At 55.3% G+C, this 17,448-nt stretch overlaps 1 protein-coding gene across 6 annotated transcripts in view; it reads left to right on the top strand.

Annotated features, from left to right (window-relative positions):
- The window catches only part of COL16A1 (collagen type XVI alpha 1 chain), a 65,921-nt gene continuing 49,422 nt past the window's right edge, over positions 950-17,448 (top strand). Inside the window, exons 1-6 of one of the 6 annotated variants that reach the window (XM_021095776.1) lie at positions 950-1,079; positions 5,240-5,335; positions 13,911-14,017; positions 15,931-16,005; positions 16,118-16,235; positions 17,113-17,236. In XM_021095776.1, the coding sequence (XP_020951435.1) occupies positions 13,945-14,017; positions 15,931-16,005; positions 16,118-16,235; positions 17,113-17,236 (390 nt within the window). In that variant the 5' untranslated portion in view covers positions 950-1,079; positions 5,240-5,335; positions 13,911-13,944. Of the gene's footprint in view, positions 1,080-5,239; positions 5,336-11,676; positions 12,337-13,910; positions 14,018-15,930; positions 16,006-16,117; positions 16,236-17,112; positions 17,237-17,448 lie in introns of those variants that run through there. The other 5 variants (XM_021095778.1, XM_021095777.1, XM_021095775.1 and 2 more) reach the window with 5 other exon arrangements.

Here is a 17,448-nt window from a genome sequence, read left to right as displayed (position 1 = left end):
GGCTTCCTGGACCCTTGGCAGTGGTGGTGATGGGCAGAAGCTAATATCCATAGATAATGAGGAAGAAGAGACGGGACTTGGGGGGAAGATCTTCAAATGACTATGGGAGGGGGCGAATCCCTGAAATGGAGCAGAGCAGGATGGTTGTGTGAGGGTGCCAGGAAGGAAGAACATCCAGGGAGAGGAAGGAAGAATTAGGGGTACAATGGACGCCACCCCCCACCCCATCTCTGCATCCCGCGATTCCCAAACTTCCCACTAGATGGAGGACTGGTGCTGGGAGACCAGTCCGCCTCCCATCCTCTGCCCCTCAACCCCCGGTGGGATGGGCCTCCACTTGCGCCTCTCCAAACCCCGCATCGCTGAAGTCGCCAGAAGGGCGCATGTATTGGGGGCCAGCAGTTGCCCCCACTCCCCAGGAATGTGCCCTCAGTCTCTAGGGCACCCAGCAGTAGGGGCAACAGGCCAAAGACCTCTGCCCCAAGTGCCCCCGTGCCCGGCTTTGTGCCCGCGTATACAGGGGTGCTTGCATACTCGGGGCTGCCTCCACCGCTTCAGCCTCCAAGACAGCCTGGCTTCCACAGACAGATACGTCCTCAGCTTTAGAGGCCTCCCCGTCAATGGCGCCATTGTTACTCCCTGACGCTCTCTTCCCCGACCCCGCGCTGGAGGAGGAGGCTCCCGTTCCCCTCGCTTCTGTCCCGGCCGCCAGAAGAGGGGGCCAGCACCAGTCCCAGGCTGTTAGAGGCCAGGGATCCAGGCCTCTCTGGACCCTGGGGCCAGGATACAAGGTTGGCTCTGGGCGGAGCCAGATAGGAGGCGGGGCCTAGGGTGGAGTCAGGGAAAGGCCCCCGGGTGGTGGGTGTGGCCCAAGGCGAGCTAGGGGCGTGGCCGATGGGGGTGGGGTGGGGATTTCCCGAACCCGGTCGCATCCTCCCCTCACCCTCCGCACAGCCCTCCAGCCGCTCCACCCTCCGCCCCAGCCGCTGCGGTCGCCCGGGAGCCCCGCCCGCTCTGGCCCTCAGTCCAATAGCCAGACAGACCGACCGTCGGAAGGCTCCAGGCCCCACTTAACAAAGGTCTTTTCTCGGGAGGCCGCGCCCAGCTCCCTGGAACTGCCAGGCTTTGAGGAGCGGGAGGAGGAAGGCGGGCGTGGGGGATGGGGAGGGAATGCATTTATTGGGCCTGCACCTCCACCCCACCCCCCCGCCCCCCGCGATCCCAAGGGTGTCCGTTCTTTTCTGGATAGACAGCTGGAGGTTCTGGGGCTCAAGCCCCGAACAGGAGGAGCGGGTCAGACGCCTGCACCGCCACGAGGCCGGCGTTTCTTCCCCTCTGCGCTCAGGCCTGGAGCAGTCTCTAAAAATAGACCGAGGCGCGGGAACCTGCCTATCCCGGAGGGGGTCTGGGAGGCCTGAGTCACCCTGGCGGGAGGGCCTCCCCCGCTACCCCCCATCTCGGGAGCCGAGGACGCCTTGACGCCCGGCCGGGCATCGCTCCGATCCTGTTGGCGGGACTCTGCGCTCTTGGCGGTGCCTTGTCCCCCCTCCCAGGCCCGGGGAGCAGTCCAGGCGATGGCGGCCCAGGCCGGGTGAGCGGTAGCCGTCACAGCCGGGAAGGATTAGGAGGTTCTGGTCCTGATTTATTTCGTTGTTTTTGTGCGTCTGGCGGCAGCCCCCCCCCAATCCCCCGCCCGCGGGCGGGACGGTCACTGCTACACCTGCCCTTCTTCTCCCACCCAGGCCCATGGAGATGTTCTAGGCTTCTGGGTGGGGACCTGGGCTCAGAGCAGGAAAACTCCCTAATTTAGATCTTAGAGGTTTCGGAGTTAGCACCCCCAACAGAAAACAGTTCCAGAGAGAGGAAGAGGCCTATTATGACACAGCAGATTGCGCTGTAACAACCCTGGATTCAAATCACAGCTCTGATTCTTAGCAAGCCACTTCTTAGGGTCTGTTTCCTTACTGTGAAGTGCTCAAGTTGAGGAAGACAACTGTTCACCTGTAAAATGGGAGTAATGATAGGATTGTCCTGATGAATAAAATTCTTTTTTGATTTTTCTCTTTTCTTTGGCTGCTACCCATGGCATGTGGAAGTTCTCAGACTAGGGATCGACCTACACCACAGCTGGGGCAACCACTGTGTCAGGCCAGGGATCAAACCAGGACCCAGCCACTGCAGTTGGACTCTTAACCTACTGCACCACAGCAGGAATTCCTAAAATTCTTTTTTATTTTTATTTCATTTCATTTTTGGGGGGTCTTTTTGTCTTTTTAGGGCTGCATCCATGGCATATGGAGGTTCCCAGGCTAGGGGTCTAATCAGAGCTGTTGCTGCCAGCCTACGCCAGAGCCACAGCAATGCCAGATCCGAGCCATATCTGTGAACTACACCACAGCTCACGGCAATGCCAGATCCTTAACCCACTGAGCGAGGCCAGGGATTGAACCCACAACCTCATGGTTCCTAGTCGGATTCGTTTCTGCTGCACCAAGACAGGAACTCCATTAAAATTTTTTTTAAAAAGAAGCAATGGAGTTCTCATTGTGGTTCAGTGGGTTAAGAACATGACATAGCATCTGTGAGGATGTGAGTTCAGTCCCTGGCCTTGCTCAGTGGGTTAAGGATTGGGTGTTACCGCAAGCTGCAGCATGGGTCCCAGATGCGACTCAGATTTGGTGTTGCTATGGCTGTGGCATAGGCCTGCAGCTGCAGCTCCTATTCGACCCCTAGCCTGGGAACTTCCACATGCTGCAGGTGCGGCAGTAAAAAGAAAACATTTAAAAAATAAAAATAAAAAACAGCAGTGACATGTTGGGTGTTAAATATGGGTTCAGTCCTGCTCAGCAAGTTAGTTATCATCTCTGGCACCTATTTTTCTCCTTTTCTGGATGTACCGAGGAGGATTAATGGGTGTGGTGTGCTTAGCTCTCTGCCTGGAAGGGCTCAGCTAAGCTGGTTGGGGCCTGGTCACAGGGGCGCTTGGGTGAATGTAGAACACCTGGGCCAAAGTGGGGGAAATGGGGGGCATCCTGGCTTGGCATGGGTCTGTCTCACCTGTTCCCCTTTCTGAGGAGGGGGCATGTTTGGGTCATTACGGGTTTAAGAGCCTCTGCCCTGGGGAATGGAAGGGGCTCAAGAGTCCTTACGATCAGCTTTTTTAGTGTCAGCAAAGGGCAGGGGTCCTCCTAAAGCCAAGCAGTGCATTAAAGCTGATGCTGACCCTGACCCCGAGCCTGAAACCAGGTCCCCCAGTCCCAGGCTCTTTCTTCCCACCTTCCAACCACCTCTTCTCATTCTTCCAAACACCAGTGTCAAGTCTTTTCTGAATGATCCAGTTGCTTTTATTTCTTTACATATTATTTGTTATTTATGCCACTTCATGGGGAAAAACATGTCTGATATCTGTTGGAAATATCATTGACCTTTCAAAGCTACAGGAAATCAGCTATATTGTAAATAGGAAGGAGGTGGAGGACTGTCAGAGATGAACATGGGTGTGAGGTGCTGGGCAAGAGTCCCTGGTGAGGAGTTCCCTTTGTGGCTTGGCAGGTTAAGAACTGACTGGTATACATAAGAATGCATGTTCAATCCCTGGCCTTGCTCAGTGGGTTAAGGATCTGGCGTTGCCAAAAGCTGCAGTGTAGGTTGAAGATGCGATTCCAATCTGGTGTTGCTGTGGCTGTGGCGTAGGCTGGCAGCTGCAGCTCCAATTCAGCCCCTAGTCTAGGAACTTCCATATGCTGTGGGTGCGGCTGCGAAAAAAGAAAAAAAATGAAAAGAGTCCCTGGTGAATTAGTAGCCCTCCCCCAAAATAATAATGTTAATAATGGACGTTTTTGAGCGTTTACTATGGGCTTGGCTTAGTTTCATGCATTATCTCATTTAATCCTCCCGACAGTTCCATGTGGTTAGGTGTTATCATTATTACCCCATTTGGAATGGAAACTAAGGGCTCAGAGAGGTAAAAGAATTTGCCTGAGAGAACAAAGCCAGGAAACAGCAGAGCCAGCATCAAACCGTCTCTGAGCTTAGATTTTGTCCTCTGCCTTGATGAACAAGTTGGCTTTTCACCCTGAATTTTCCCTTGCCTTACCCACTCCCTCAGCCTTCCTTCCTAGCTAGGTCGTCAGGCCTCTGCAGCCCAGCCCTGGGCACTATTGGGAGGAGGTGGGGCTGGGCAGCAGCCAAAGTTTCTCTCCACCCAGAGATTCCAGGATTCAAAGAATTTATGAGACCAACTGTCTGAGGCTCTTGCATGCAAAGACAGAATCTGGGAGTCCCTGGGTGCTCCTCTCCTCACCATGTCTCACCCAGGAGACTCCTTAGCTTGCCTTCCACAGAAGGCATTTTGTCCTTGGAAGGAGCTGTGCCCCTCTTCCATTCCCGCAACAAGCATTTATAAAGTGCCTCGTCTCTTGTCATAGGCTCTAGGGATGAAAGGGTAGCAAAAGCAGCTCTTTCTATGGCTTACAGTCTAGCAGGGCACAAAGTCGCTAAAACAAATCAAAGGTTGATAATTGGGAGTTCTCAGTGGTAACGAACCTGACTAGTATCCATGAAGATGTGGGTTTGATCCCGGGCCCCACTTAGTGGCTTAAGGATCCTGTGTTGCTGTGAGCTGCGGTATAGGTTGCAGACTCAGCTCAGATCTGGCGTTGCTGTGCTGTGGTGTAGGCTGGCAGCTGCAGCCCTGATTCGACCCCTGGCCTGGGAACTTCCATATGCTGTGGATGCATCTTGAAAAAAAAAAGTCGATAATTTGATAATTGATTATTACCCCCCCCCCTCCAGTTTCTGCTCAGCTCTGCTCCTCCTGGGAGACAGTTCCCAGTTGCTTTCCCCAGCCCCTACTGGGAAGAAGGCAAAGTGAAGATAGTCTCAAAACCTAACATGGGAGGGGCTGATGGGGAGGGAAGGCAGCCAGCAGATTGTGTTTGTTGTGGTTGAAAGGTGGCACTCTCGCAGCATTATGTGTAGGTATGGAATAGCTGGCGTCTACTGAATTCTGGGAACTGTGCTCAGCACTCGATATGTGTCATCTCAGGTAACCCTCACAGCATCTTTGTGAGCTGTGGTCAATTCCATTTACCAAGAAGGAATCTGAAGCCACTCCAAGAGGTGAAGGGAGCTGCCAAAAGTCACACAATAAGTGTCAGGAGTAGGGTTTGAACCCAATTATTCTAGAGCTGGAGCCCTGACCCTTAACTACTATGTTGAGTTCTTGTTTGACTTTCAGGTGAAGAAAATAAGACCCAGAGAGGCCTAGGGATTGGCTAAAGGTCACACAGCACAACAGGACTGTGAGTTGGTCGGCAGCCAAAAGGATGCTTCGGTAAGAGTATACAAACTACAGCACCAGGACCTTGGGAGGCCAACTCTTGCTGCCAGAGGGGTTACTGGGGATGGGGCCCAGCCTGGAGGAAGGCTGGGGGCCAGGTCTCTCTGCGGATCCTTAGTGCTGCCTGGGCTCCACCCTCACCCCTGTGCTATGGGGCAAAGGACCCTTGGGATGCCTTGGCAGATGTGGGCTACACTGTTCCACTGTCCCTCCTTGTTTGTTATGAGATGTCGTCTCTGTGTCCTGCTCTGTGCAGGCCTGGGGAGGTGGCTGGTAGACAGGAGAAAAGCAAGTTTTAGTCCTCTGCTTAGTCCTTCACCTCCTGGGAGCTTCCAGTCTGTCTGGGAAGGGGACTGTTACACTGGCGAGCATTTACGGCATATTTACTAGGTGCCAGCACCCTGAGAGGGCCCTTCCCTTTGCCATTCTCTCCTTTAATCCTCTCCGCCAACCCTAGGTGACAAATAATGGCCGTTATTTCTGCCTTTCTAGGGAAGAGGTTATGTGATACTACCAAGTTATAGAACCAGGATTTGAACCCAGGCACAGGCAATCTAACATTCTGCTCCACGGCAGGGGTTCTCAACTGTGGTCCCTAGGCCAGTGGCCCCAGCATCACCTGGGAACTTATTTGAAAAGCAAACTCGACTGAATCAGGGGGTGGGGCCTGACAATCTATGTTTAATAAGTTCTCCAAGCTCCAGAACTTCTGCTCTTGCACCTGGGGAAGGAGGGGGGCTGGTTGGGGGAGGGGGGATGGGTGGGTGGTGGGGGTAGGGCTGCAGGTGACCTGACTAAGGTCATGGACCCTGGAGTCAGGCAAAGCTGAGTTCAAATCTCTGTTCTACCACTGCCCAACCCCATGACCTTGAGACTTCAATCATGAATCCTAGCTTTTCTGTCCTGTAAAGTGGAGGTGATAGCAGTGCCTCACCTCCTAGAGTTGTTGGCTGGGTTCAGTGAGTAGCTCCCATTTGACAGATTAAAAAAATGGTGGCTCAAAGAGGGAAAGGGACTAGTCCAGGACCCTTTGGTGTGGGCTCCTTCCCAGAGAGGACTCTGCCCTGTGGGTCTGTCCCCAGATGACCATTTCACCTCCAACACCACCTTGCCGGCAGTGTAACCTTGTGCTGATTGCTCACGTTCTCTCTGCCTGCCTCCTCAGGCTTAGAATGGGGATCATAACACTGCCCGGGCCTCCTGCCGCTGCTGTGAGAAATGAGTTTCTCCGCGCATGGTGCCGGCCAGCACTTCAAAAGGACTCAATAAATGTTAGCTGCGTTATTACAGGCAGAGGTGGGATCAAACCCTGGTGTCTTCTAACCGTCCCCACCCCTGGTCAGAGCAGGATTAAGAGTTTAAAGGAAGTCAGAGAGCGTGGGAATTCTGAGGAGCGGAGTCTTCCCCCGGGGGAGAGCATTTCAGACCTGATAATTCTGTGTGGTGGGCCACTCTCCTTGTGCATTGCGGAATGTCTAGCATCACCCCTGACCTCCAGCCTCTAGAGGCTAGGAAGTAGCCCCCTCCTCACATTGCAATAACCAATGTCCCCAGACATGGGTGAATGTGTCTTGGGGAGTAAAATTGCCCCATCTGAGAACTACTGAGGTAGCAGAATCAGGCAAGGTGGTTTTAGGTGCTTGACCACATCAGGTGGGTTAACACGGGATCCTACGGTTTACTTCAGGGTATAGTTGGCAGGGTGGGTAGAGGTTGGATTGGAATCCAGGGCTCTTGTGCTTGTCACCTCTCCACAGTTCCTTCGGAACAGGTGGGCAGAGCCCAGCGACCACCAAGCTGGGGCCCAGGGTGCGTGGAGTGTTCCCCCTTCCTCCCCCAGTGTCTACCTGCCTGGTCCTTGCCACGTCCACAGTGATGCCCATCAGAGTCTGGGCTTACCTTTCCAGAAGCTCCAGGGTGGCCAAGCCGAACAGGCGCCTGGTGCCATGTGCTGCTGAACTAAGACACCCTTGTTGGGCATCTAAGAATGCTGCCAGGACAAAGCTGCCAGGGCTGGGGGTGTCAGAGTGGAGCTCGCCATGGCCCTGCAGGGGAGCAGGCATCAGCAGGGGGAAGCACCTGCCCGCTGGTTGGGACCATAAAGCTGCCACTGGAAGTGAAAGATGGGTCCCCCTGCTGCAGGGGTGCAGATAGCTGTGGAGATGTGGTGGCAAGGAGAGGGAGGCAGGGAGGATGGGAGAGTCAGAGAGTCAGAGATACAGAGCCAGAAACAGAGACACAGGCAGAGAGAGACAGAGCGAAAGAGAGGAGAGACAGGGTGAAGAGAAGTGGAGAACACGGAAGCTCGGAGACAAAGAGAGGCAGGAGATAAGGACAGAAAGATGCAGAAAATGTGAGAAACAGACCACACACACACACACACACACACACACACACACAGAGTCTCTTTCTCAGACACACGCACACACACACGCAGAGTTAGAGACACAGATCTAAAAATAGAAGGAAACAGGAGAGTCAGAAACAGAGACGAGATGAGAGAGAGCTAGAGAGGGGGCTGGAGTCGCAGGGAAGAAAGAGCTAGAGAACAAGACGCAGAGAAAAGAGGCCAGATTCCGTGAGGGAGGCGAGCCAGTCACAAGAGACCGGCCAGAGACACCCAGGGGATCCGAGGAGGCATAAGGAGACCTAGGTCCTCTGACCTCAGGCTCCCCTCTGTGACCCAGAAGCCAGGCGCCTGTGTGTGTCCCACATGCATATTCATGTCTGTGCTTGTGTGTCACTCCTCCTGACTGTGTCTGTGTGCCCAGACGGTGCTCGTGTGCGTGCATCTGCCTGGGTGCCCGTGGGTGCCAGGCTCAGCTACAGAGCAGTGGGGACCGTGGACAAGCCCCCTCATGAAGAAGCTGGCTTATTAGCAGAGACAGTACACAAATACCAGGGCTGTGCAGAGATTTAAAGCAGAGTCACGTGCTAGAGACCCACTCAGGGCTCCTTCAGCTCTGGCGGTCAAGGAAGGCCACCAAGGAGGTGACCTATGACGGGAGACTTGGATGTCAAGGAGCCAGCCTAGCCTTTGCTCAGCTTTGCCAGCCTAGCACAGGTCAGGTGCGCGATCAATCTTCCCTCCTTCCTTCCTGAGGGAAGACTTGGCACAAAAGCCCCGAGGGGAAAGCCAATATGGTGAATTAAGGGCTGAGAAAGGAGAGCACAGGGCCACAGCTTCTGGGGTGAGGTGGCTGGACAGGAAGGCGGAGGCTGGATCATGAAGGACTTGGTAAGACCGAGGGAAAGATGGTGGGGTTTCTTCTCCGTGAAGTGGAAACGGGAAGATTGAAGGAAGAGAGCGAAACCACAGGTTTGGAAAGGTCTTGCTGGCTGCTGAGTGGGAAGTGGGGGGTGGGGAGACTCCTGCAACAGCCCAGACTGAAGAGGACAGTGGCTTCGGCTTAACTGGGGAGAAGTGGGTGGACGCGGGCTGTGTTTTGGGCATAGAATCAACAGAAGAGTGGGGATGGCGGTGGGGAGCAGGGCAAAGGAGGGAGCCAAGAATGACTCCTGGTTTTTTTTTTTTTGCCTGAGCATCTGAGTGAGTTATGGTGGTGTTTACCAGAATGAAAAAGACAGGGAGATGCAGATCTCTGGGGCAGCACTGGTTTGGCTAAGTGCGATATGCCCGTGTGTGCCCCTGTGCACACCTGTGTGCACAAAGGCCGGGGCCCAGGTGTGCACGTGTACATGTGGGGATTCGGACCACTTCTGCTTGGCTGTGTGGGGGCTCCTGGGCCCGACCTGGGACCACCTCCCCCAGCCCCAGGTGCCCCTGCCAAATGGGGATTCCCCCGTGGCCAGCTGGAACAAAGGGGCGGGCGGGCCCTTGGCACTGCTGACATCTGGGCACACAACCCCAGGCCCAGGAGGCCTGGGAGCCCCGCCTGGCAGCAGCAGGCAGGCTCTGGGGCAGCTGGTGGCGATTAGCAGCGTTGATTACCTCGTGGCGATGCCATCTGGGGTGAGGGCACTGAGCCCAGCCCCACGGGATACCCTGCTTGCTGGCATGCAGGACTTTCTGGGGCTGGATGCATGTTAATGTGTCAGCATCACTGCATGCACGAAGATGGATATGCATTGGTGTATGCATACGTGAGTGGGCGTTTCTGTGGGAGCTGAGTCTGTGGGGCCACCTCTGACTGTGTGCTATAGGTCTGCATGTTTCTCTGTATATGTAGATAATTATGCCTCTGGGGACCTGTGTGCGTTTTTCCATGTGTATGTTTGTGCACATGTCAGTGTGCACATGCGTGTGTCTGTGTGTGTATCCAAGTACATGCAGTGCCGTATGCGTGCATTCTGAGAATTATGCACTCCTGTTTGAGTACATCCAAGGATGTTTTTCTGTGGCTTCCTCTGTGTTCACACATGTATCTCTGTGTGTCTGTGTATGTGGAGGAGGATTGTGTATGCAGGTGTCTGTGTGAACATAAGTGCCTACACATGCATGTGGAGTCGACACACACATGTGAGCAATGTGGAGTCGACACACACATGTGAGCGAACATATCTAACCACATGCTTCTGGATGGGCACACATATGCGTCAGGGTTCCGAGGAAGGGGCATAGGCACATTGCTAGATGGTCTATATCCAGGCATGGGGTGCGCCCTAGGCTTGGCTGTCCTTGTGAGCACCCTTGGGTGCTTGTCGGAAGGTATCTGGACTCCCTCTTCTCAGGTCCCTCCAGCTCTGGCTGCTCTGGGTCCAGCCATCCCCTCCAGCCTGGGAGGGTCTGAATGGGGGAAGGGTAAGAGTTACCCAGGATGGTACAGCAGTTAAGAGCATGTCCTATGGGTCAGGCTGGCAGGCGTGGTGGCTCCTGCCCCACGACCCACTAACCATGGGATCTTGGGCAAATTGGGATGTTCTGATGCTCCAGTTTTCCCCATCTGTAAAATGGGGATAAGCCCCACCTCCTGGGGCTGTTGTGAGGGTGAAAGGAGCCAGCCCATGTGAAGTTCTTAGCACAGAGCCTAACCTGTGGGTGTTGTCTATTCACTCCCAAGTGCCCACCACTCTGGTAGCACTCTATGGGTGGGCGGAGCCTGTGCCTACCCACCCTCAGGCCAAAGCTCCCAGAAAGCTCTGCCCCTCCATTTCCCGCCTGCTGAGCTCAGCACTTCCCAGGCCCCACCACTGTCGTAGCCACATCTGGGCTGGCTCCTTGCAGGGACCACAGTGGCTGTCTCTGTGGCCTTGGTTGGGGTTTCCGCTGACTCAGCGCCTCTGGCTCTGGAGGCGAGAAATCCCAGGCCTGCACCCCCCTCCCCCATCTGGGTTAAATGGGGTCAAGTGCTCTGAGTTCCACCACGCTGCTTCTCCAGGAAGCCCCTCTAGCACCAATCTGGGCACTCCAGTTGCTCCCCCACACCCGTTCCTACTATTCATGGGCCTCCTGAATCGACTTCTCTGTAGTTCCTCATTCTTGGGACCCAGGAATTTGCTGCCTCCAGGGTAGATCCCTGCGAGGGTCACTTGATCACCCCCCTTTCTCTGTACAGAACTGGGCACATTACCTGCTCCCTTTTCCACTGAAGTCCCATCTCTCATCCAGCTTCAATTCCTCTCACTTCCTTGGATCCTGATTATAAAGCAAGCCCTCTCCATGACTGGCGTAGAAACTGAATCCCGGGAGTTCCCGTCATGGTGCAGCAGAAATGAATCTAAGAACCATGAGGTTGAGGGCTCCATCCCTGGCCTTGCTCAGTGGGTTAAGGATTCAGCGTTGCTGTGAGCTATGGTGTAGGTCACAGACATGGCTCGGATCTGGTGTTGCTGTGGCTGTGGTGTAGGGCAGCAGCTGTAGCTCTGCTTAGGGAACCTCCATGTGCTACAGGTACTAAAAAAAAAGAAAAAAGAAACTGAATCCTAGTCCTACCCCCCTCACCTCATCCTCACCTCCTTCCAGAGTTCACAGTAATGAGAATAACTGTCGAGCTCCTTCTCTGTGCCCTTCGTAAGCACTTTTACCGGTCTTACCTTGTTTCCTGATCACGACAACCTCTAAGGTATATACATACCATCTTCCAAATGAGAAAGTGGAGTCATAGTTAAATAGCAAGTTCAAAACCACAAAGCTAGAGCAGAGGACAGGGATTTGAGCCCTTCTAACCTCATGGAATAAGGAAGACTAAGGAGACCTGCTGGGTTCTACTTGTCTGGAAATGAAGCCAAGCCAGAACAGAAAGGGTTAATTTACACACACACACACACACACACACACACACACACACACACACACACACACACACACCCAACTTCTGGAGGGCCACCTTCCCCCTAGTTCAGACGGTCAGAGTCAGACTAACTGGGACTCTTAGGCTGAGAAACTGGAAAAAGCTGACCAAGGAAGCTTGGGCACAGCCACGTCATGGATACCGTGCGACTGGGAAGGAGGGTCTCTATCCCGCCTCCCCCCAACCCCCCCAAGCCTTCTGGAGGCCCAGCCTGAGAAGGGGAAGGGGGTGGCATAGGGGAGGCCCTTCAAGATCCAGGCACGGCTCTTAAAGGGCCGGACTCCCCGCCCACCAGCTGCCGCCAGAGCCCCCTTGCAGGGCAGCTCCGGGCACGCAAGGTCCCGCCTTGCTCGCTCACCTGGCAGGAGGTGGGAGGGGCCGGCCAGGGAGCGCAGCCAGGCCAGGAGCGGGGCGTGCGTCCCGCCGCCTCTGCCACCGCTGGAGCCCCCTCCCGGCCCTCCCTCCCGCCTCTTGCCTGGCGGGCGGGTCCAGCTGTGTTCCATTAGCCGCCCTGGCAAGTCCCCAGCCCCCTGGACCGCCCCCTCTTCCCCCGCCCGGAGTGGCCGGCAGTCCCGGCAGACGCTCGGCGCGGGGCTGCATTCAGCCCCCAAAGCTCGGGGCCTGGAAAACTGGGGCCCCGAGGCCGGCCAGAAGTGATAGAGGACCTCCCAGCGGGCCTGAGAAACCCATTGGCTGCGCTGGGCTACCTGGATTACTCAGTGAGGTGGGGGATCCCCAGCCACGGTAAGTGGGGGTTGAGGGGGTTGCCTCTGGGCTCTGGGCTGAAGGGCCCCGTCTGGCCCTGACCTGCTGTGTGACCTGGGGCAAGAAGCATCCCCTCTCTGGGCCTCGGTCCTCTTCTCTAGAGCGGCATGAGCTCTAACTCCGTTGCAGCTCTGACTCTCCCTGCCCCCAAGTCTGTGCCTTTGCACTGGGACAGATCATCTCCTTGGAAACTTCTCTCCTTCTATCCCTGTAGTCTTTTGCTCTGGTGGGGGCTAGGGGACTGGAGGCCAGGGGTCAGGAGCGGGAAGGAGACCCGAGCACATCGATGTTCACGCATTCACATGCCTCTCACTGGTTGGCAGCCCGTCCATCGACTGGCAGGAGAGGGAGGCCAGGATAGAGTTTGAGAGATGGGATGTGCACACCAGGAGAAAGGGAGATGAATAGCCGGAGGGGAACTGTTCTGTCCCGGGAAGAAGGAAATTGGGGTCCTATCTGCAAATATATTGAGATGAGGGGTCCCTCCTGCTCTCGGTTTCCATGCAGAACTGAAGGAGGGTGACCAGAATTCCTTTACAGCTGGAAGGAATGAGATCAGACTTGCATAAGAACTTCCCGACAGGAAGGCTTATAGGAGGGGTAGTCACAGACTGGCTGTGTGCATGTGTGTTATGTGCAAGCTGGTGTGTCTGGGTGTACCATGAGCATGGGTCTCTGCAAGCATGCATGCAGGTAGGATGGTATGCACACACTGGCACAAATGTGCCTGTGTGTATGTGTCTGTGTATCTATGTGTGTCATGCCGACACACATGTGATTGTGTGCAAACGAAGCTGCCTGTCTCTGGGGAAGCCGGATGATGTATGGCTCTGTTGGACGCTTGCTGAGCCCGCATTGATTTATCTGGGCCCATCCATCAGGGTTTAATAAAACTAAAAGACGAGCATCCATCAGCCGGGGAGGTTGGCAACAAGGTCCCAAGCTGGGTGACCTGATCTCCTGCCCACTGTACCATGAGGGAAGCTTCCTTGGCCCCCACACAACCCTGTGATGCCTGCCAGGAGGCTCAGCCCAGTTGTCAGTCCCTGACCTTGTGGGTGCCAGACAGGGCCGCATGGCTGAGCTGGGTGCTACTAGCCAGGCACTAGGCTAGCATATACTGCTACAGCGCATGGGATGAGAAAATACTGAAATATTTCCAAGGGTCTTGACAAATAGCCTCTGCCTTAAGCCTCCTCGTTATCCCAAGTGAACTGGCCATCTAAGACCCTCTAGATCTCTCCCCAATTGAGCAACTATCCACTGGCACAGCCAGATGCCTCCTGGACCTGGTTTCATTGCTCTAGCCAGCATCCTGGTCTGGCTATTCCGTGTCTATGCCATACCGGTGGTTAAATATTTTGAAGATCACCCCGGCCCAAATCCTAGCCCAAGGCCTGTGGTTGGGCCTCTGAGAGGGACTGACGCCTGGCCAGACCTTCTACCACCCCAATACCAGGGCTGGGCCCCACGGGCTGGCTGCTGCTTGTCCACGTGTGTGCTCGTGCTCTGTAAGCCCAGGAATCCACCTTTCTGCTCTTGATGGTTTTCAGGTGCTGGGGCTGTGGCTGACTCTTCTGGACCAGGATGTGGGCATCTTGGGCTCCTGGCTTGTGGCTGCTCAGTATCTGCATCACCTGCAGCCATGGGGCAGGGACAGGTGAGATGACACGGGAGGATCAGAGTGCCATAGGCCTGCCACTGGCTCCCTGAGGTTCAGGGTCCATGCACACATATGACCATGGGTCCGGGTCATGTGGGCATTTAATAGGCAAGTCCTGGGGCTTGGCTCAGGGTGGCCTGAGGTGTTTGTAGACATGAACTAGGGTGAGGTGAGCTCAAGACTGTATGTGTTTCTATCTACATGTTGGTGTGACTCTGGGCCACTCTACATCGCAGAGTCGCTCTGTGCATCTGTACCTACTCCTGTGTCTCTGTGTGTGAGAAGAACCCCCCTCCCCAACACATAAACCCATCCCGTGCCCTAAGTGCCAGCGAGGCCAGTGTGGAGGTGAGGAGCCGGCAATGAGCTCTCCCTACTGAGGAAGCTACATCCCTGAACAGGCCAGACCTCTCCAGTCCTTCCCATGGTGGAGAATCCATCCTCTAGCCCACGTGCTCCTCCTCCTCCACAGCGATCTTGGATAAAGGGCCCGCCTTCAGGCCCAGACGCTGGATGGGGCAGAGGGTGCAGCTTTCCAGGGCCCAAAGCCAGAGGAAGTTGACCGGGCAACTTGCCCTGCCCTGCTGGGTGCCCTCTAGCTGCATAACTGAGCAGAAATAGAACTCCTAGAACCCCCAGTCCAGCCAAAGGAGGCAGAAAAACCAAGATGCAGATGCTCGAGGTGGGGACATGTGACTACCTGTGGGCTGTGTGTGTACACATGTGTTTTTGCATGTTTGCATGTGTGCCTTACTCTCTTCTCCCTCACCGGATCCCTTGGGGGTTGGGGTAGAAAATTTCAACATCTGTAAGGAATTTGGGCCCATGGCCAAGGGGTGAGTCACCCATCGCTGCTGCCGATGCTAAAGACAGTGATAGTTTTTCTGGCCAGACCTGGAGGAGGAAGATTCCAGTGGGGTCACTGGGCCGAGGGATCCAGGATGCCTTCTTCTAGCCAGGCATCCAGGGGGCCCATCGCCCAACTTCTAGGAGCTGTATCCACCGTCTTATCCCAGCTACCCCATCTGCATTGATGAGAAGGCCTTTTTGATTCTGGCCTCTATGTTGTAGCACCTCTCCCAGTACTTCTGCTCAGTCAGCCCTAGCAAAGAGGCAGGCCCATGGCTGCCTACCTGTCCCTTCAAGGTTTTGGAGACCTGAATTAAGCTATCCCCTTCTCCAGGACCCTTTATCCCCTTCATATACCCCATTTGGAGTCCCATGGCTTTGGTGGTTCCCTTGAGCTTGTGGTCCACTCAGGCCCTCAGTCTCTTCTTAGTGTTTCATAACGTGGTTATCCAGGTGAAAAGTCAATCTGTTGACTCAGACTTGCGTCTGGCCTGCTTGTCTGTTTTGGCTGCGAGAAGCAGAACCCCACCCCTTGATGAGAACATGTGTACCAGCGGCATGTGGCATTGCCAGTGGCATGGGCATCTACAGCTCCCACATGTGCAGACACGCACACGCGCTTGCATATAGCACAGGGTGCATGGACCCAGTGCTTCCTTGCCCCTGAAGTTCTCCTCTGTCCCCGACTTGTAGATACAGAGCTCCCCACCCCATCTGAGCTGTAGGGCTGCCCAGAGTTTCTTACATTCCCTCACTAGCCTGGCCCCTGCTAGGGGGTCTTGGGGAGACATGGGTTCTAGGATTTCTGGTCCTGCTCTGCTATGAACTCACTTAGTAGCCTTGGGCCAGGCCTGTCTGCCCATCTGTGTACTGGGGGGCCTCCTGGCTCTCAGGATAGCCGGGGTCCAAAGGCAAAAGGTGAAAGCAGCCCCAGGGCAGAGCCTGGCTAAAGATCCAGAGTGGGGAACATACACTTACGCCATCCTGGGTTCCCCAAGAGCCTGGCTGTGCGCTGCCTCCGCCTGAGCCCACCGGATGCCCCACTGCCAATTCTCTTCCAGGGGAGCAGTGCCCACCTTCACAGCAGGAAGGACTCAAGTTGGAGCACAGAAGTGACTTATCCACCAACGTGACAGGTGAGTGCTCATCTCATCCTGTCACCCCCACCCCACCCACCCATCTTCCTGGAGTGGCCTTTCCCAGACTCACCTGTCCCACTGAGCTCTTCGTCTGGTGTCTCCCTCAAAGGCTTCAATCTCATCCACCGACTCAGCCTCATGAAGACATCTGCCATAAAGAAGATCCGAAACCCCAAGGGGCCTCTCATCCTGCGCCTGGGGGCCACCTCAGTCACCCAGCCCACTCGGTAAGGGCCCCGTTGTGACCACTTGGGATCAAGGCTGACTTCAGTCACACTCCCCAGCAACTCGGGACATGGAACCTAAGCTTGGGGGCACCTGAGGGTCTTTTTAGCCCACTTCTTGCCAGGAGTCAGCCTGGCCTCCACCCCTGGGCCTTGCAGGGTGGGCAGAGAGGAGGGGGCTGGCAGGCCCACCCTCTGTCCTTTCGCCATCTCTGGCTAACAGTGGGTGGAGGACAGATCTGCACCCTATGGTCACCGTGAGAACCCCAGGATGGAGGTGGGGACCTGCAAGTGTCGTGTGTGTGTGTGTGTGTGTGTGCGCGCATGTGTGTGCACACACGTGACCACATGTGTGAGGTCTAAACTCTCACAAGTCCCTGGATGGTCTGACCCCTGCTTACCTCTCCAGCCTCGTCTTCTAAAATGTTCATCTTTCTTTCTTGCTGCTCTAATCATGCTGAACCCTTTCATCTTTTTTCAGTGTCTCTTCTCCTACCCCAGGCCCAGTTATTCTCCCCAAGGCATCCTGGATTCCTTGGAAGCACTTACTGCGATCATAATGAAATAGTGAAACGGCCATTCTGGGGATTCTTTGTTTACAGCCTTACCACCCCCTGCCCCCCATTAGACTTGAAGGCTCCCTGAGGACAGACCCCTTCTTTGTGTTTTCACCACTTATGCCTGGCAGCGAGACCCTCGCCTGGCACACAGTAGTCCTGTAGTAAATGTCTGTAGAGTGAATGAACATGGGTCCGTGTGTGTGTGTGTCAGGGTGGAAGTGTGTGCCTGTGTGTGTCTCGTGTAAGTCCTGCGGGCCCAGGCTGGGCAGCAGGTAGTCTTTCACCTGAGCCTCAGGGCACCCTCCCTGCTCTACCCCCAGACGTGTGTTCCCACGGGGCCTTCCCGGTGAGTTCGCGCTGGTGCTGACGCTACTGCTGAAGAAACACACCCATCAGAACACGTGGTATTTGTTTCAAGTGACCGATGGAGATGGGTACCCGCAGGTGAGCCCAATCCCCGCCCACCCCCATTGCTCTTGGAGCATCCAGCAGTACCAGTGCCAGCCTGGCTTTGGTGCCAGCTTATGATTTCTGGGGCCTCCCTGCTCCATCCTGGTGCCCACCCTTAAGGCCACCCCCCCACACCTGTCCCATTCTCTTAGGATGTCTTGCCTTCTTGACCCCAACCAGCCTTCTTCCCTTTCTGGGCCTCAGTG

This window comes from Sus scrofa, chromosome 6, assembly GCF_000003025.6.
Source record: "Sus scrofa isolate TJ Tabasco breed Duroc chromosome 6, Sscrofa11.1, whole genome shotgun sequence".
Classification (NCBI taxonomy): domain Eukaryota; kingdom Metazoa; phylum Chordata; class Mammalia; order Artiodactyla; family Suidae; genus Sus; species Sus scrofa.
Note: the sequence above shows the minus strand (reverse complement) of the source record. Positions and strands in the feature narration are given on the sequence as shown.